A 20,568-nucleotide genomic window follows, 5' to 3' on the forward strand; every position below is an offset into this window, starting at 1 on the left:
AGGGACTGAGTGTGTATCACGTCCCAGACCCATAGCAGAGTCGCGCGCGATCAAGGAATACTTTCAATAAGCTTTAGCTTCCGACGCCCAGTCGTCGGTTCTTTTAGCCCTCTTCGAGGTTTGGGTCGTCGGTTTCTGAGGAAACGGACCATCTCCCTTCGTTAAATTCTCTATCTGCAATTTCAGGAGCGCCACTGCTCTCGGCGGCCCAAGTGCCGAGCCAGGGACTTCCCAGAGTACGGGCCTGGCCTCCCGGCGCTGGGGACGGCCGAAGGGAACTAGACCCCCGCGGAGAGCGGGCCAGCTGGCCGCCCAGCGTCCTCCGGGTGCCGCGGCCCAGGCCCACAGGGCCCAGAGCCCCACGCCCCCGGCCCGCCCCGGGATCTCGCCGCGCTTGTTTACTCCCCGGCGCAGCCTAGTCCGACCCTGGGGCCCGCCCCCGCCCGCCGCCTATTGGCTGAAGAGGCTCCAGGGCTGGCGACGATTGGCCCGGCGGAGGCGGAGAGGTAGGCTGCGCGGGAGGCCGAGAGGGGGCAGCAGGCGATGGCGGCGGCGGCGGCGGGTCGGCTAGGCTGGTTGCTCGCCGCGCTCTGCCTGGGCAACACCGCCGGAGAAGCGGCGCCGGGCCCGCGAGTGCTGGGCGTCTGTCTAGAGGAGGACGGAGCGGCGGGCGCGGGGTGGGCGCACGAAGGGGAGGTGCGGGCCGCGCCGGAGGCCACCTTCCGCTTGCGCCTCTTCGGCTCGGGCTTCTCCAACAGCTCCTGGTCCTGGGTGGCTCCTGAGGGGGCGGGTTGCCCCGAGGGCGGGCCGGCCGCCGCGCCCGACGAAGCGGCGGCTCCCACGGGCGAGTGGCGTGCGTTGCTGCGCCTGCGCGCCGAGGCCGCGCGCCCGCACTCTGTGCGGCTGGCGGTGCGCGGGGAGCCGGGGGGTTCGGCGGCCGAAGAGGCGGCAGCCCTCACGGGCGAGTGGCGCGCACTGCTGCGCCTGCGCGCCGAGGCCGCGCGCCCGCACTCGGCGCTGCTGGCCGTGCGTGTGGAGCCGGGCGGCTCGGCAGCCGAGGAGGAGGCGCCGCCCTGGGCTCTGGGCCTGGGGGCGGCGGGGCTGTTGGCGCTGGCGGCCCTGGCGCGGGGCCTACAGCTGAGCGCACTGGCGCTGTCGCCCGCCGAGGTGCAGGTGCTGCGCGAGAGCGGCTCGGAGGCGGAGCGTGCGGCGGCGCGGCGCCTGGAGCCCGCACGGCGCTGGGCGGGCTGCGCCCTGGGCGCGCTGCTGCTGCTGGCCAGCCTGGCGCAGGCGGCGCTGGCCGTTCTGCTGTACCGCGCGGCCGGCCAGCGCGCCGTGCCTGCCGTGCTAGGCAGCGCGGGGCTCGTGTTCCTGGTGGGCGAGGTGGTGCCGGCCGCCGTGAGCGGGCGCTGGACGTTGGCGCTGGCGCCGCGCGCGCTGATCCTCAGCCGCTTGGCGGTGCTGCTCACCCTGCCCGTAGCGCTGCCGGTGGGCCAGCTGCTGGAGCTGGCGGCGCGGCCAGGGAGGCTGCGCGAGCGCGTGCTGGAGCTGGCGCGCGGCGGCGGCGACCCCTACAGCGATCTCAGCAAGGGCGTGCTGCCCTGCCGGACAGTGGAGGACGTGCTCACGCCCCTCGAGGACTGCTTCATGCTAGATGCCAGCACCGTGCTGGACTTCGGCGTCCTGGCCAGCATCATGCAGAGCGGCCACACGCGCATCCCCGTTTACGAGGACGAGCGCTCCAACATCGTGGACATGCTCTACCTCAAGGACTTAGCTTTCGTGGACCCCGAAGACTGCACGCCGCTCAGCACCATCACCCGCTTCTACAATCACCCACTCCACTTCGTCTTCAACGACACCAAGCTGGACGCCGTCCTGGAGGAGTTCAAGCGAGGTAACTGTTGGGGAATCGCGGAGGGGACGCGAATGTCAGCTCTCTCTCCCCAGAGAAAGAGTGGGGTCTAGGGAAGCCTTGGGGAAAGGTCCCAACCCGGTGGACGACAGGGAGGCCTCTGAGCGCCCTTTTAATGAAGTTGATGGTTTTTTAGCTCTGAATGAACTTGCAAAATATCATTTAAAGCCTTTGGTTCCGAAAATGACAATACTATAGACAACAAAAAGCTTTTCCGGGCAGGCCCCCAGTTTGGGGAGATATGTGTGCTTGATTCTAACTCTCCAGCTTTTTACCGGATCATTTTTGTGGGCTTGGGCTTTGTGGCAGGTTCGGACTCTTGGATAGAAACTGAAAGAACATAGAGTATACGGTCTAGATACCTGGACGCTGTTGTTTGCACATATGTAATACCAAACTAGCTGAACCTGTGATGTTTCCAAGGCGTCCTTGTTAAGGTCAGTGATGGGCTGTTGCCTTCCTGGTTACAGAAAAGGGTATGATTGATCATTACTTCCTGCAATGTGAAAGAAACTTCCACTTTGATTCACCAGAAGCAACTTGATGGAGGCCAGTCAGTCTCCCCTTCCTTTAAAAACAATAAAACAAAACCCAAGTAAGGGCTCAAGTCCTCTTAACTCCACATTTTTGTCCTCTCCTTTGACCCGGGTTCAGGTGAAAACTGAGACCCTCCCATTGTGAAGGTTCGGGTTCTCCGGCAGTCTCCCTCTTGGTGATTGGGCTTGAGGTCCTCCCCAGAGCTTGGTCATGCTTCTCACACCGGAACTTCTGTAAGGACACTTCTGGACTCTGAATGAGCTTGACCATAAAGACTGCATAATTGAGGCCGAGAAGTGAGCAAGGCCCCCTCATAATGACTTCCTGATAGCTGTGAAGTCTCCAGGTCCCAGGATCCCATAGGAGGTTCCCTGTGAGCCCCTGGACTGTCAGGACAGGGAGGCAAAGCTCTGCCAAGTGACCGTTAGTACTGCTGCATGCCAGCCACTAGTGGGCACCCTCCTGCACCATCTCCTTAGTTTTAAAGAATTAGGCAGTTACTGTTACTACTGTTTCTCAGGATTGGGTGGGAGACTTTGATGGGCAGCTCTGGCTGCTGCACTGGAGAATCTCTGGGTGCTTCTACTTGTTTCCTCAGAATGTAGCCATGCAGCCCTGCTCTGCAGGAGAGGAACCCGGGATCTGGGCAGGCAGAGCCTCCTAGGAGCAAGTGCTCCATCTCCAAGTAATACGGTATTTCTGAGGCAGTGGTGGTTCTCGTGGCTGTGTGGCCAGCCGGGCTGGCCCTGGAGTCAGCAGGGGAGGTTACCATCCTGCCCCTGCCATCTTTCAGCTTGAGGCCAGGCTTGACCACCAGGGCGGTGGCTGCAGGCAGAGCATAGCACCCTGTTTAAGTGGTTTCCACAGATCACTGACTGGTATGGAGACCAGAGTAGGGGGGTCCCCGTGGTTGGGGGGCCCAGTGAGAGGTGATGGTAGCCTGAACAACGGTGCTCAGTGAGCGTAGAAAGGAACACCCAAGAGGGCATTGGAAGGTGAGCTTAGGATTTTGTGGTTTGCTGAGGGGCTGTGGGAGAAGGCAATGGCACCCCACTCCAGTACTCTTGCCTGGCAGATCCCATGGAAGGAGGAGCCTGGTAGGCTGCAGTCCATGGAGTCAATAGGAGTCGGATAGGACTGAGCGACTTCACTTTCACTTTTCACCTTCATGCATTGGAGAAGGAAACGGCAACCCACTCCACTGTTCTTGCCTGGAGAATCCGAGGGCGGGGGAGCCTGGTGGGCTGCCGTCTATGGGGTCGCACAGAGTCAGACACGACTGAAGCGACTTAGCAGCAGCAGCAGCAGAGGGGCTGTGAGGCGGGAGGAGGAGCTGAGGATGAATGTGGGTTTGGCTTGGTGGTGGCCTTGCCTTTCCCTGAGGCTGAGCACACACAGGGAAGAGAGGGCTTGGGGGTTGGGGCTGGGGCAGGCAGACGAGTTTGTTGTGAACACTGGAATTTGTGTGCAGTGGCCTGAGACGTGGGTTGCTAGGAGCAGCCCATGTACAGTGAAGCACAAGTGAAAGCCTCAAGCAAGAGGGAAGGATCTGGATGTCGGTGGGGAGGTGGTCCTGGGGAGTGATCCTGGAAGCCGAAAGAGAGGCACCAGCAGGGCAGGGGTAGATGGGCAGTGAGGACAGATGCGGAGGAGAGCCAGGGCCCTGGAATGTCCTGGAAGCTGAGGGAAGGAGAGTGATCAGGGGAGGAGGCTTGCATCATGTCCTTGGGATCCAACAGCCAGATACCCTTGACCTTGCAGGAGCAGTTGTGGCATGGCGTGGGGAAGCTGGGGTGGGGGCCAGCAGTGAAGGGGACTAGGAGCGGGGGCTCGGAGAGGCCCGGCAGGGCGGGAGGCCTTCTGCTCTGGTGGTGTTTCCCCGCCTTTGTTAGCTTTTTAAAAATTTTTAATTAGAGGAGAATTGGTTTACAGTATTGTGTTGGTTTCTGCTGTACAGTAACTCCAACCAGCTATAATTTTACATATGTCCCCTTCCTCTGCTGTTTTTATTTCTTTAATTTGGCTGTGTGGCATGTGGGATGTTGGTTCCCTGACCAGGGACCGAACTGTAGCCCCTGTGGCCAGAAGCGTGGATCTTGGTTAACCAGTGGACCACCAGGAACGCCCTGCTCTTTGGTTCTGATGTGTGGGAGTCCCGTGGGCTTAGGTCTGAATGTTGGTAGGAAGTTGCTGGTAGGGAGGGACAGCCACAGTGCAGGCTGCTCTTCTTCTTCTGGAGAGCCCCCTTCTAGAAGGTAGTGCAGGGGTGCAGTGTGGAGGTTGAAGGGAGGACTCTTTGGTCCCCTTGGCCTCCTGATTCCTGTGGAGGGTGAGCGCCGTTCTTGGGGCAGGATAGCCTTGTCTTTCCTGTGTCACCTGAACTCTCTGCTTCTCCTGTGCCATGCAGTCCTTTGGCAGCTACCTTTATGTTTCCTCACTAAAGTCCTCGTTAACCCAGCCCTCCTCTTCATTCCTCTGCTCATGAACATAGAGCATATTGTAGCCTCCGTGGTGCACAAGGTTTTAGAAATCAGTCCCCTTGTCTCTCTGCCAAGTGTATGAGGCAGGGGTCCCTCTGAATTCCCTGAGGCGAAAGGCCCTGGCATCTTGGCAGTACCATTTCAGGCCCCATTCCTTTCACTCTTTCAGATTGTGGTTTGTTCTGGAACTTTAGAGTCTGGAAGAGGCCTCTTCCCCGGTGAGGTGCCCCTCAGTCAGTGTGCAGACCTGAGGTGACAGCTGATTGTTTTGTGCGCACGTTGCCAGGAGGAGTGTAGACTCCTGGAGGTGTAGTTCAGTTCGGTTCAGTCCCTCAGTCGTGTCCGACTCTCTGCGACCCCATGGACTGCAGCACACCAGGCCTCCCTGTCCATCACCAACTCCCAGAGCTTACTCAAACTCATGTCTATTGAGTCGGTGATGCCATCCAACCATCTCATCCTCTGTCGTCCCCTTCTCTTCCTGCCTTCAATCTTTCCCAGCATCAGGGTCTTTTCCAGTGAGTCAGCTCTTCACATCAGGTGGCCAAAGTATTGGAGCTCCAGCATCAGTCCTTCCAATGAATATTCAGGACTGTTCTCCTTTAGAGTTGATTGGTTTGATCTCCTTGCAGTCCAAGGGACTCTCAGGAGTCTTCTCCAATGCCACAGTTAAAAGTATCAATTTTTCAGCTCTCAACTTTCTTTCTTTTTTAAAAAATTTATTTATTTTAATTGGACGCTAGTTATTTCACATTATTGTAGTGGTTTTTGCCATACACTGACATGAATATGCCACGGGTGTACATATGTTCCCCATCCTGAACCCCCTTTCCACCTCCCTCCCCATCCCATCCCTCAGGGTCATCCCAGTGCACCAGCCCTGAGCACCCTGTCTCATGCATCGAACCTGGACTGGTGATCTGTTTCACACATGATCATCTACATGTTTCAATGCTATTTTCTCAAATCATCCCACCCTCGCCTTCTCCCGCAGAGTCCAAAAGACTGTTCTATACATCTGTGTCTCTTTTGCTGTCTCATATATAAGGTCATTGTTACCATCTTTCTAAATTCCATATATATGCGTTAGTATACTGTATTGGTGTTTTTCTTTCTGGCTTACTTCACCCTGTATAATAGGCTCCAGTTTCATCTACCTCATTAGAACTGATTCAAATGCATTCTTTTTAATGGCTGAGTAATATTCCATTGTGTATATGTACCACAGCTTTCTTATCCATTCGTCTGCTGATGGACATCTAGGTTGCTCTTCCATGTCCTGGCTATTGTAAACAGTGCTGCGATGAACGTTGGGGTACATGTGTCTCTTTCAATTCTGGTTTCCTCAATGTGTATGCCCAGTAGTGGGATTGCTGGGTCATATGGCAGTTCTATTTCCAGTTTTTTAAGGAATCTCCACACTGTTCTCCATAGTGGCTGTACTAGTGTGCATTCCCACCAACAGTGTAAGAGGGTTCCCGTTTTTCCACACCCTCTCCAGGATTTATTGCTTGTAGACTGTTTGATAGCAGCCATTCTGACTGCCGTGAAATGGTACCTCATTGTGGTTTTGATTTGCATTTCTCTGATAGGGAGTGATGTTGAGCCTCTTTTCATGTGTTTGCTAGCCATTTGTATGTCTTCTTTGGAGAAATGTCTGTTTAGTTCTTTGGCCCATTTTTTGATTGGGTCGTTTATTTTTCTGGAATTGAGCTGCTGGAGCTGCTTGTATATTTTTGAGATTAATTCTTTGTCAGTTGCTTCATTTGCTATTATTTTCTCCCATTCTGAAGGCTACCTTTTCACCTTGCTTATGGTTTCCTTCATTGTGCAGAAGCTTTTAATTTTAATTAGGTCCCATTTGTTTATTTTTGCTTTTATTTCCATTACTCTGGTAGGTGGGCCATAGAGGATCCTGCTGTGATTTATGTCAGAAAGTGTTTGCCTATGTTCTCCTCTAGGAGTTTTATAGTTTCTGGTCTTACGTTTAGATCTTTAATCCATTTTGAGTTTATTTTTGTGTATGGTGTTAGAAAGTGTTCTAGTTTCATTATTTTACAAGTGCTTGACCAGTTTTCCCAGCACCACTTGTTAAAGAGATTGTCTTTTCTCCATTGTATATTCTTGCCTCCTTTGTCGAAGATAAGTTGTCAATAGGTGTGTGGATTTATCTCTGGGCTTTCTATTTTGTTCCATTGATCTATATTTCTGTCTTTGTGCCAGTACCATAACTGTTTCGATGACTGTGGCTTTGTAGTAGAGCCTGAAGCCAGGCAGGTTGATTCCTCCAGTTCCATTCTTCTTTCTCAAGATGGCTTTGGCTATTCAAGTTTTATTGTATTTCCATACAAATTGTGAAATTATTTGTTCTAGTTCTCTGAAAAATACCATTGGTAGCTTGATAGGGGTTGCATTGAATCTATAGATTGGTTTGGGTAGAATGAATACTCATTTTCACTATATTGATTCTTCCCATCCATGAACATGGTAAATTTCTCCATCTATTTGTGTCCTCTTTGATTTCTTCCATCAGTGTTTTATAGTTTTCTGTATATAGGTCTTTAGTTTCTTTAGGTAGATATATTCCTAAGTGTTTTATTCTTTTCGTTGCAATGGTGAATGGAATTGTTTCCTTAATTTCTCTTTCTGTTTTCTCATTGTTAGTGTATAGGAATGCAAGGGATTTTTGTGTGTTAATTTTATATCCTGCAACTTTACTATATTCGTTGATTAGCTCTAGTAATTTTCTGGTGGAGTCTTTAGGGTTTTCTGCGTAGAGGAGCATGTCATCTGCATTGAGAGTTTTACTTCTTCTTTTCCAATCTGGATTCCTTTTATTTCTTTTTCTTCTCTGATTGCTGTGGCCAAAACTTCCAAAACTATGTTGAATAGTAGCGGTGAGAGTGGGCACCTTTGACGTGTTCCTGATTTTAGGGGAAATGCTTTCAATTTTTCACCATTGAGGATAATGTTTGCTGTGGGTTTGTCATATATAGCTTTTATTATGTTGAGATATGTTCCTTCTATTCCTGCTTTCTGGAGGGTTTTTATTATAAATGGATGTTGAATTTTGTCTAAGGCTTTCTCTGCATCTGTTCAGATAATCATGGTTTTTATCTTTCAATTTGTTAACATAGTGTATTACGTTGATTGATTTGTGGATATTAAAGAATCCTTGCATTCCTGGGATAAAACCCACTTGGTCATGATGTATGATGTTTTTAATATGTTGTTGGATTCTGTTTGCTAGGATTTTGTTAAGGATTTTTGCATCTATGTTCATCAGTGATAGTGGCCTGTAGTTTTCTTTTTTGTGGCATCTTTGTCTGGTTTTGGTATTAGGGTGATGGTGGCCTCATAGAATGAGTTTGGAAGTTTACCTCCCTCTGCAGTTTTCTGGAAGAGTTTGAGTAGGATAGGTGTTAGCTCTTCTCTAAATTTTTGGTAGAATTCGGCTGTGAAGCCTTCTGGTCCTGGGCTTTGGTTTGCTGGAAGATTTCTGATTAAAGTTTTGATTTCTGTGCTTGTGATGGGTCTGTTTAGATTTTCTATTTCTTCCTGGATCTGTTTTGGAAAGTTATATTTTTCTAAGAATTTGTCCATTTCTTCCAAGTTGTCCATTTTATTGGCTACAGTTGCTGATAGTAGTCTCTTATGATCCTTTGTGTTTCTGTGTTGTCTGTTGTGATTTCTCCATTTTCATTTCTAATTTTGTTGATTTGATTCTTCTCCCTTTGTTTCTTGATGAGTCTGGCTAATGGTTTGTCTATTTTATTTATCTTCTCAAAGAACCAGCTTTTATCTTTGTTGATTTTTGCTATGGTCTCTTTTATTTCTTTTGCATTTATTTCTGCCCTAATGTTTATGATTTCTTTCCTTCTACTAACCCTGGGGTTCTTCATTTCTTCCTTTTCTAGTTGCTTTAGGTGTAGACTTAGGTTATTTATTTGACTTTTTTCTTGTTTCTTGAGGTAAGTTTGTATTGCTGTGAACCTTCCCCTTAGCACTGCTGAGTCCCATAGGTTTTGGGTTGTTTTGTTTTCATTTTCATTCATTTCTGTGCATATTTTGATTTCTTTTTTGATTTCTTCTGCGATTTGTTGGTTATTCAGAAGCATGTTGTTTAGCCTCCATATGTTTGTATCTTTAATAGCTTTTTTCCTGCAGTTGACATCTAATCTTACTGCATTGTGATCAGAAATGATGCTTGTAATTATTTCAAGTTTTTTTTAATTTAGCAAGGCTAGATTTATGGTCCAGGATGTGATCTGTCCTGGAGAAGGTTCTGTGTGCACTTGAGAAAAAATGTGAAATTCATTGCTTTGGGGTGCTGGTTCATTGTATCATTTAAAGTTTGTGTTTCCTTGCTAATTTTCTGTTTAGTTGATATATCCATAGGTGTAAGTGGGGCATTAAAGTCTCCCATTATTATTGTGTGACTGTTAACTTCCCCTTTCGTACTTGTTAGTATTTGCCTTACATATTGTGGTGCTCCTATGTTGGGTGGATATATATTTATAATTGTTCTATCTTCTTGGATTGACCCTTTGATCATTATGTAGTGTCCTTCTTTGTCCCTGTTCACAGCCTGTATTTCAGTCTGTTTTGTCTGATGTGAGTGCTGCTGCTCCTGCTTCCTTTTGGCCTCCCTTTACGTGAAGTATCTTCGCTTTCAGTCTGTATGTGTCCCTAGGTTTGAGGTGGGTCTCTTGTAGACAGCATATAGAGGGGTCTTGTTTTTGTATCCATTCAGCCAGTCTTTGTCTTTTGGTTGGGGCATTCAACCCATTTACATTTAAGGTGATTATTGATAAGTATGATCCCGTTGCCATTTACTTTGTTGTTTTGGGTTCAAGTTAATACACCTTTTCTGTGTTTCCTGTCTAGAGAAGATCCTTTAGTATTTGTTGGAGAGCTGGTTTGGTGGTGCTGAATTCTCTCAGCTTTTGCTTTTATGTAAAGCTTTTGATTTCTCCTTCATATTTGAATGAGATCCTTGCTGGGTACAGTATCTGGGCTGTAGGTTATTGTCTTTCATCACTTTAAGTATGTCCTGCCATTCCCTTCTGGCTTGAAGAGTTTCTATTGAAAGGTCAGCTGTTATCCTTATGGGAATGCCCTTGTGTGTTATTTGTTGTTTTTCCCTTGCTGCTTTTAATATCTGTTCTTTGTGTTTGATCTTTGTTAATTTGATTAATATGTGTTTGGGGTGTTTTGCCTTGCGTTTATCCTGTTTGGGACTCTCTGAGTTTCTTGGACTTGGGTAGCTATTTCCTTCCCCATGTTAGGGAAGTTTTCAGCTATTATCACCTCAAGTATTTTCTCATGGCCTTTCTTTTTGTCTTCTTCTTCTGGGACTCCTATGATTCAAATGTTGGGGCTTTTGACATTGTCCCAGAGGTCTCTGAGGTTGTCCTCATTTCTTTTAATTCTTTTTTCCTCTCTACTCTATTTATTTCCACCATTCTATCTTCCACCTCACTTATCCTATCTCCTGCCTCAGTTATTCTACTGTTGGTTCCCTCCAGAGTTTTTTTTTTTTAAATCTCATTTATTGCATTATTCATTATTGATGAACTCTTTTTTATTTATTCTAGGTCCTTGTTAAACATTTCTTGCATCTTCTCAATCCTTGTCTCCAGGCTGTTTATCTGTAACTCCATTCTGTTTTCAAGATTTTGGGTCATTTTTACTATCATTATTCTGAATTCTTTTCCAGGTAGCCTCCCTATCTGCTCCTCTTTTGTTTGGTTTGTTGGGCATTTATCATGTTCCTTTACCTGCTGAGTATTTCTCTGCCTTTTCGTGTTGTTTAGGTTGCTGTGTTTGGGGTGGCCTTTCTGTATGCTGGAAGTTTGTGGTTCCTCTTTATTTGGAGGTTCCTCCCTGTGGGTGGGGTTGGACGAGTGGCTTGTCAAGGTTTCCAGGTTAGGGATGCTTGTGTCCCTGTTCTGGTGGGTGGAGCTGGATTTCTTCTCTCTGGAGTGCAATGAAGTGTCCAGTAGTGAGTTTTGAGATGTCTGTGGGTTTGGTGTGACTTTGGGAAGCCTGTATATTAAAGCCCAGGGCTATGTTCCTACATTGCTGGAGAATTTGCATGGTGTATCTTGCTGTGGAACTTGTTGGCTCTTGGGTGGAGCTTGGTGTCAGTGTAGGTATGGAGGCTTTTGGATGAGTTCTTATTGTTTAATGTTCCCTGGAGTCAGGAGTTCTCTGGTGTTCTCAGGGTTTAGACTTAAGCCTCCTGCATCTGGTTTTCAGTCTTATTCTTACAGTAGCCTCAAGACTTCTGCATCTGTATAGCACCAATGATAAAACATCTAGGTTAGTGGAGAAAAGATTCTCCACAGTGAGCGACCCCCAGAAAGGTTTGCTGAGTTACATGGAGAAGAGGAGAGAGAGAAGGAGATAGAGGTGACCAGGAGGAGAAGAGGGGGACTCAAAAGGGGAGAGAGCAAGCTAGCCAGTAATCAAATCCCTATGTGCTCTACACAGTCTGGACCACTTAGAGATGTTCACGGAGTTACACAGAGAAGAGAAGGGGGAGGAAGGAGACAGAGGTGGCCAGGAGGATAAAGGGGGCGAGACAGATCCAACCAGTAATCAGTTCCCTGTGTTCTCCACAGCCCGGAACACACACAGAGATTCACAGAGTTAGATAGAGGAGATAGAGGCGACCTGGTGAGAAAAAGGAGAGTCAAAAGGGGGAGAGGGCAGTCAAGCCAGTAATCTCGCTCCCAAGTAAAAATGGGTACTGAAGATTGGATTCTTAAACGTACAAAATTGATAACAAATACCAAAAAGCAAAGATTAAAAATCTTGAGTAGAAGTTAGACTCTCAAAAATACAATATTAAAAAAAAATCACAAAATTATAAAAATATATATAAAATTTGCTTAAATAGGTTTTTTTTTTTTTTTTGCAAGGTAATAGGTTACTCCTTGGAAGAAAAGTTATGAGCAGCCTAGATAGCATATTAAAAAGCAGAGACATTCTTTGCTGACTAAGGTCCGTCTAGTCAAGGCTATGGTTTCTCCTGTGGTCATGTGTGGATGTGAGAGTTGGACTATGAAGAGGGCTGAGTGCCGAAGAATTGATGCTTTTGAACTGTGGTGTTGGAGAAGACTCTTGAGAGTCCCTTGGACTGCAAGGAGATCCAACCAGTCCATTCTGAAGGAGATCAGCCCTGGGATTTCTTTGGAAGGAATGATGCTAAAGCTGAAACTCCAGTACTTTGGCCACCTCATGCGAACAGTTGACTCATTGAAAAAGACTTTGATGCTGGGAAGGATTGGGGGCAGGAGAAAAAGGGGATGACAGAGGATGAGATGGCTGGATGGCATCACTGACTCGATGGATGTGAGTCTGAGTGAACTCCGGGAGTTGGTGATGGACAGGGAGGCCTGGCGTGCTGCGATTCATGGGGTCACCAAGAGTCGGACACGACTGAGCAACTGAACTGAACTGAATAGGTTACAAAAATGAAAATTAAAGGAGTAATAAAGGATTAAATGTTTTTTTAATTTAAAAAAAGATAATAGTAAAAATATATCTTGAAATTTCTCTAAGCTGTTACGGGCAGTGTGGGGTCAGTTCAGTTTCAGATAGTTCCTTGTTCCAGCTTATACTTCTTCTTAAGGTCTATAGGCCCCTTCCAGTGTAGCCAATGCTAACTACAGGGTTTTAATCTGTGGCACCTGTCACTTCCAGAGCAGCTTCCCTCTGTTTATTTTGGCTTCTCCTGTTTGCACGTCTCTTCAGTGTCTAATTTCTGCCCTGACACAAGGGGGCAAAGGTGGTCACTTCCTCAGGCTCACTTGTTCAGTTGTGTTGTGGGGAGGAAGGAACCCTGCAAACAAATACCACTGGCGTGTGTGGGGAGTGCTCTCAGTGTCTCAGCTGCACTGGGTTTGCCCCCGCTCGGCGTGTGTGCTTTCCCGGTCTACACTGCTCAGGTTCCAGGTTGCTCTGCAGGGAAACTGTCTAGAGCGGGCCCTGGGTTGCGTGCACTTCCCAGGTCTGAGCCGCTCGGGTTCAGGTTCTCGGGTACTTCTCAAAAGCACAGACTCAGTTGGGCCTGCGTTTTGTGCCCTTCCCAGGTCCGAGCAGCTCAGGCGCCCAGGTGCTTGAGGAGCACACTCTCCCCAGGGGGGGCGGGGTGTCTTACGGCCCCCCCCACCCCCCCCCCCCCCCCCCCCCCGGTCCCAGCCGCTCGGTTTCGCAGTCTCGGGTGTGCCGTGTGTCTCCTCTGGGGAGCTGATCTCTGGCTGCGACCCTCCTGGCGGACGTCCACTGTCCAGGGTCCCAGGAAGGAAGACTCGGCTAGCAACTGGGAGCCTGCAGCAGTTTGGTAGAGGATGCCGCCTCTGGGGCCGAGATTGCCCTTTTCCGGCTCTGGCTGCCACCCGCTTGCCTCCCTGCCTCCGGCGGGGGATGGGCCGGTTCCCAGATGGCTAGCTCTCCTCTGGTATTCGCTCAGTCCTTTGTTCTGTGAGCGGGCCTGGCAGTGCCCTAGGTTAGAGCTTTTCGCAGGAAAGTTCTCTCTCTCTCTCTCTTTTTCTCTCTGGCTATCCCACAGTTTGGGTTGGCATTCAGGAGGCCCAGTCCTTATCCTTAGCACTGCAGCACGCGCTTCCCTGTTCAGCCCCCACTTGCTGGTGGCAGATGCCAGCGTCTGGCCAACTTCTCTGCTGGGAGTTGCCGTTAGGCACGTCATCTGTGGGTTTTATTTATTCATTTATTTTTCCTCCCGGTTATGTTGCCCTCTGAGATTCCAAAACTCCCCAGTACGTCAAGGCTGTATAATGTCACCCTGCTTGTTTAATTCCTATGCAGAGTACATCAGGCAAAATGCCGGGCTGGATGAAGCACAAGCTGGAATCCAGACTGCCGGGAGAAATATCAATAATCTCAGATACACAGCTGACACCACCCTTACGGCAGAAAGCGAAGAGGAGCTAAAGAGCCTCTTGATGAAAGTGAAAGAGGAGAGTGAAAAAGTTGGCTGGAAACCCAGCATTCAAAAAACTAAGATCTGGGTGGTTATCTGGGGAGTGAGCGGGCTTCCTGGTGTTTGGAAACGTCTCCCCTTTCACGACTCCCTCCCCGGGGTGGGTCTCCGTCCCTGCCTCTTTCGTCTCTCTTTTTATCTGTTATATTTTGTCCTATCTCCTTTTGAAGACCATGGGCTGCCTTTCTAGGTGCCTGATGTCCTCTGCCAGCGTTCAGAAGTTGTTTTGTGGAATTTGCTCAGCGTTCAGATGATCTTTCGATGAATTTGTGGGGGAGAAAGTGGTCTCCCCATCCGATTCCTCCACCATCTTAGGACTGCCCCTCTCAGCTTTCTTTATAGTCCAGCTCTCACATCCATACATGACTACTGGAGAACCACAGCTTTGAGTAGACAGACCTTTGTTGGCAATGCTTTTGTCTCTGCTTTTTAATATGCTGTCTAGGTTGATCATAGCTTTTCTGCCAAGGAGCAAGAATCTTTTAATTTCATGGCTGCAGTCACCATCTGCAGTGATTTTGGAGCTCAAAAAAATAGTCTCTCACTGTTTCCATTGTTTCCTCATCTATTTGCCATGTGATGGGGCCAAGTGCCATGATCTTAGTTTTTTGAATGTTGAGTTTCAAGCCAACTTTTTCACTCTCCTCTTTCACTTTCATCAAGAGGCTCTTTAGTTCCTCTTCGCTTTCTGCCATAAAGGTGGTGTCAGCTGTGTATCTGAGATTATTGATATTTCTCCCGGCAGTCTGGATTCCAGCTTGTGCTTCATCCAGCCCGGCATTTTGCCTGATGTACTCTGCATAGGAATTAAACAAGCAGGGTGACATTATACAGCCTTGATGTACTCCTTTCCCGATTTGGAACCAGTCCATTGTTCCATGTCCAGTTCTAACATGCTTCTTGACCTTCATACAGATTGTCAGGAAGCAGGTAAGGTGGTCTGATAGCCCCATCTCTTTTAAGAATTTCCCACAGTTTGTGGTGATCCACACAGTCAAAGGGAGACCCAGGTTCAATCCCTGGGTTGGGAAGACTCCTGGAAAAGGAAATGGCAACCCACTCCAGTACTCTTGCCTGGAAAATGCCATAGACGGAGGAGCCTGGTAGGCTACAGTCCATGGGGTCGGAAAGAGTCGAACATGACTGAGTGACTTCACTTTTTACACAGTCAAAGGTTTTGGCGTAGTCAATAAAGCAGAAGTAGATGTTTTTCTGGAACTCTCTTGCTTTTTCAATGATCCAACGGATGCTGGCAATTTGATCTCTGGTTCTTCTGCCTTTTCTGAATCTAGCTTGAACATCTGGAAATTCACGGTTCACATATTGTTGAAGCCTGGCTTGGAGAATTTTGAGCCTTACTTTGCTAGCGTGTGAGATGTGTCCAATTGTTTGTCAGGTTGAACATTCTTTGGCATTGCCTTTCTTTGGGATTGGAATGAAAACTGACCTTTTCCAGTCTTGTGGCCACTGCTGAGTTTTCCAAATTTGCTGGCATATTGAGTGCAGCACTTTCACAGCATCGTCTTTTGAAATAACTGGAATTTTATCACCTCCACTAGCTTTATTCATAGTGATGCTTCCTAAGGCCCATTTGACTTTGCACCACAGGATGTCTGGCTGTAGGTGAGTGATCACAGCGTCATGGTTATCTGGGTCATGAAGACCCTTTTTTGTACAGTTCTTCTGTGTATTCTTGCCACCTCCCCTTACTATCTTCAACTCCTGTTAGTAGCAGATGGTGTAGTAAGTAGCACATATTTTCGGTAAAGCCATTAACCCCTGCTTTCCTTGTCAAGCCTCAGTGACCTCAAGGACATTCAGCCAAGGGAGGAATTAAAAGAGGGGAGCTTTTCGGAGTCTATTTCAGATTCACTGAGTTCTGGTTCATTGTTTAGCAGAAACCAAAGGATTGTCCCAACTCTGAAAACAATTAGACCTGCTCAGACATCTGTGAGGGATGATCACACAGTCCTTTTCTCATAGGATACATTCAAACAGTTAAAAAGAAAACTGAAGTGAGAAGACAGGAATTTCAACTCCAATTGCAGTTTTAGGAATGTTCTAGAAATTAGGTCCTCTAGCATCCGTGTTGGAGAAGGCAGTGGCACCCCACTCCAGTACTCTTGCCTGGAAAATCCCATGGATGGAGGAGCCTGGAAGGCTGCAAGTCCATGGGGTCGCTAACAGTCGGACACGACTGAGCAACTTCACTTTCACTTTTCGCTTTCATGCATTGGAGAAGGAAATGGCAGCCCACTCCAGTGTTCTTGTCTGGAGAATCCCAGGGACGGGGAAGCCTGGTGGGCTGCCGTCTATGGGGTCGCACAGAGTCGGACACGACTGAAGCGACTTAGCAGCAGCATCCGTGTCATTGGTGAGTGTTCTCAAGCGTGCTAACTAAAATGAGAGCGTGAGTGCTTCCCCAGCTTCCTGGTGGTGGTGGCAGGTGTGCAGGGAGAGCCCAAGGCCTCTGTCTTGGGGTATGTATCAGTGTTTGTAGTCAGCCAGCAGAGCCCCGTGTCTTGCGAGTATTTTACCCAGTCAGATGAGAAACTTGAGTCTCTCCAGCTGCCCTTTCTCCTGGTTGCCTTCTGGACCCCTCAAACGTTCTGTCTTAAGGTTAAGTCACACAGCCATTGTTTGAGGGATCTTCTTTCTTCTGTTCATTATTGGATCATCTCCTCACTGAGAACCTTGAGCCTCTTTTATAGAAGTCTGAAAGCATGGGGCGACTTTGTCATTTCTGCAGGTAAACTGCCAAAGGGACTGGCTTCCTGGAAGGAAGGGGCTTCTCTCTGCTCCCAGGTGGCCATCTCGAACCTGAACTTTGGTTCTCAAAATCCAAGAAGACTGTTGACCAATATTCTGTGTTGAGGCTCAGCCTTCCTCATGTGGCCTGATGGATTTATATTCTGTGGTTGTCTCTCCGGGGCCCTCGTAGCAATGCTGCCTGCCCACTGGTGTCAGCCATTCCCAGCTCAAATATCACGGGCTAGGAAATGTCTAGAAGTTCCTCATTTGGTGTCTCTGTCTCAGCAGGAATGGGCGGGCAATTCCCCAGGCATCTCTCACCCGTTCCTCATGGGAAGAGGGGAGACAACTTAATGTGGACGTTTCCACCTTTAATTGTTGTCCCAGGATGGTGGAGCCCCCTGAGGAAGGCTGCTTGCACCTCTCCAGCTGGGCCCTGTGCTGAGGACGATGCCTCGGTGCCATGCCTGTCACCCGAAGGGAATGAGGCTCCTGAGGTCCAGTCTGTTCTCTTCAGTGAAAGTCACTTGTGCAGGGCGTTAGGAGAGTGGACCCAGAGCCAGCTGTCTGGGTGCCAGATTGCGGGGGGTGGTCACTGACTCTCTTGGCCTCAGTTTTCTCTAAACCGTAAAATGCAAATAAAAAATATAATGTGCCTCATAGCGATTCTTGCCAGAGGTTTGGTAGGTGGATCAGTGAGTAAAGCACCTGGTGGCTGACACACAGCAGGCAGGCGCACAGTACCCGCGCACCCTGGCTCCGGACCACCATGGCAAAGTGAGGCGGGCAAACTGTTTGGTTTCTCAGTGCAAATAAAAGTCACGTTTATGCTGTAGTCTGTTAAGTGTGCAGTTGGCATTAGGTCTGGGAAAAACTGTATGTATCTTAGTTTAAAAACATTTTATGGCTAAAAGATGTTAACACCATCTGAGCCTTCAGTGAGCTGTGGAGGAGGGTCTTGCTTCCATGTCGGTGGCTGCTGGCTGATAATTATGGGTGGTGGCTGCTAAAAGTTGGCATGGCCACAGCAGTTGTTTTTTTTTTTAATTGGAGGGTAATTGCTTTACAATATTGTGTTGGTTTCTGCTACACATCAACACGAATCAGCCACAGGTTTACGTATGTCCCCTCCCCCCACCTCCCGCCCCCTCTCAGCCTCTAGGGTGCGCGCCCGACTGAGCGCCCTGTGTCACACAGCAAGTTTCCACTGGGCACCTGTGTTACATGTGGTAATTCACGTGTTTCCTTGCTACTCTCTCAATTCGCCCCACCCTCTCCTTCCCCCACTGTGTCCACAAGTGCCTTCTCTTTGTGTCTCCATTGAGGCTCTGCAGAAGGTTCTGATGAACCATCTTTCTAAATCCCATATATACGTATTAATACATGATGTTTGTTTTTCTTATTTTGACTTCACTGTGTATAACAGGCTCTAGGTTCATCCACCTCATTAGGACCGACTCAAAAATATTCTATTTTATGGCTGAGTAATACTCCATTGTGGCCATTTCCTAAAATAAGACTACAGTGACGTTTGCTGCATCGATGAACTCTCCCTTTCACCAGCAGTTTCTTTGTAGCAGGCGGCAGAAACGTTTGGTAGTGTTTTACCCACGGTAGACATTCTTCCAGACTGGGAGTGTGTCCCCTCAACTCTGCCAACCCCTTATCAGGTAACTAGATAGAATGTTCGAAATCTCTTCTTGCCGTTTCAACAGTCTTTGCAACACCTTTAACGTGAATAGCATCCATCTCAGGAAACTGCTTTCTTTCCTCATCCGGGAGAAGCAGCTCCTCATCTGTGGACGTTTTACCACAGGGTGGCAGCAGTTCAGTCACTCTTGAGGCTCCACTTCTAATTCCGGTTCTCTTACTGGTCCCACATCTGCAGTTACTTCCTCTAGTGAAGTCATGAGCCCCTCAAAGTCATCCGTGAAGGTTGGAATCATCTTCCAAACTCCTGTTAGTGTTGATATTTTGACCTCTTCTCATGAATCATGAATGTTCTTAATAGCTTCTTGCGTGGTGAGTGTTTTCCAGAAGTTTTTCAGTTGACTTTGCCCAGGTCCGTTAGCGGAATCTTATCAATGACAGCTATGGCCTTACGAAATGTAGTTGTTAAATCATAAGACTTGAAAGCTGGACTTCCTCCTTGGTCTGTGGGCCGCAGTATGATGTGTTAGTGGGCATGAAAATAGCATTCACCCGGTGGGACATCTCCCTCAGAGCTCCTTGGTGACCAGATGCATTGTCAGTGAGCAGAACTACTTTGAAAAGAATCTCTTTTCTGAGCAGTAGGTCTCAACTGGGCTTAAAATATTCAGTAAACCACGTTGTAAAGAGCTGTGTTGCCGTCCAGGCTTTATCACTCCACTTGTAGAGCACGGGCAAAGTGGATTCAGTGTAGTTTGCACAGGCCCTGGGGTTTTAGGGCCGGTCAGTGAGCACTGGTTTCGGCCTGAAGTCACCTGCTAACTGCATTAGCCCCTGACAGCAGGGTCACTTTGAAACCAGGTCTTGACCTCTCCTCTCTGACTGTGAGGTTCTCCATGGTATCTTCTTCCCATCCTTAAACCTCATGAACTGATCTCTGCTAACTTCAAAATTTTCGTCTATAGCTTCCTCGCCTGTCCCAGCCTTGATAGAATTGACAACAGGTTGGGTCTTGCTTTGGCTTAGGTTTTGGCTTAAGGGAACATTGTGGCTGGTTTGATCTTCTCTCCAGACCACTCAGACTTTCTCCATATCAGCAATAAGACCATTTGGTTTTCCTATCATTCACGTGTTCATTGAGTTGTTCAGTCGCTCAGTTGTGTCTGAGTCTTTGTGGCCCTGTGGACTGCAACACGCCGGGCTTTCCTGTTCTTCACCATCTCCCGGAGTTTGCTCAAACTCATGTCCATTGAGCCAGTAATGCCACCCAACCATCTCATCCTTGTCGTCCCCTGCTCCTCTTGCCCTCTGAGTAGTGCATTTATTTATATGCTTGTTTGTGTTTATTTTGAGGGAGTAGCTCTTTTAATTTCCTTCAAGAACTGATTCTTTGCTCTCATGACTTGGCTGTTTGATGCATGAGGCCTAACTTCCAGCCTGTCTTAAATGACTTAGCTCTTCACATCAGGTGGCCAAAGTATTGGAGTTTCAGCTTCAACATCAGTCCCTCCAGTGAACACCCAGGACTGATCTCCTTTAGGATGGACTGGTTGGATCTCCTTGTAGTCCAAGGGACTCTCAAGAGGCTTCTCCAACACCACAGTTTAAAAGCATCAATTCTTTGGCGCTCAGCTTCCTTCACAGTCCAACTCTCACATCCATACATGACTACTGGAAAAACCATAGCCTTGGCTAGACAGACCTTTGGCGAAGTAACGTCTCTGCTTTTTAATATGCTGTCTAGGTTGGTCATAACTTTCCTTCCAAGGAGTAAGCGTCTTTTAATTTCATGGCTGCAGTCACCATCCGCAACCCAGAAAAATAAAGTCAGCCACTGTTTCCTGTTTCCCCATCTATTTGCCATGAAGTGTTGGGACCGGATGCCATAATCTTAGTTTTCTGAATGTTGAGCTTTAAGCCAACTTTTTCGCTCTCCTCTTTCACTTTCATCAAGATGCTCTTTAGTTCTTCACTTTCTGCCATAAGCGTGGTGTCATCTGCATATCTGAGGTGATTGATATTTCTCCCGGCAGTCTTGATTCCAGCTTGTGCTTCTTCCAGCCCAGCGTTTCTCATGATGTACGCTGCATATAAGTTAAATAAGCAGGGTGACAATATATAGCCTTGACGTACTCTTTTTCCTATTTGGAACCAGTCTGTTGTTCCATGTCTAGTTCTAATTGTTGCTTCCTGACCTGCATATAGGTTTCTCAAGAGGCAGGTCA

The 20,568-nt window shown here is 48.3% G+C and overlaps 1 protein-coding gene across 2 annotated transcripts in view; it reads left to right on the forward strand.

Moving 5' to 3' along the window:
- Window positions 482-20,568, forward strand: part of CNNM3 (cyclin and CBS domain divalent metal cation transport mediator 3) — a 31,866-nt gene continuing 11,779 nt past the window's right edge. The window contains exon 1 of one of the 2 annotated variants that reach the window (XM_018054868.1): window positions 482-1,897. In XM_018054868.1, the coding sequence (XP_017910357.1) occupies window positions 544-1,897 (1,354 nt within the window). In that variant the 5' untranslated portion in view covers window positions 482-543. The remainder of the gene's footprint in view (window positions 1,898-20,568) is intronic. The other variant, XM_013967424.2, reaches the window with a different exon arrangement.

The sequence above is a fragment of the Capra hircus genome, chromosome 11, assembly GCF_001704415.2.
Source record: "Capra hircus breed San Clemente chromosome 11, ASM170441v1, whole genome shotgun sequence".
Classification (NCBI taxonomy): domain Eukaryota; kingdom Metazoa; phylum Chordata; class Mammalia; order Artiodactyla; family Bovidae; genus Capra; species Capra hircus.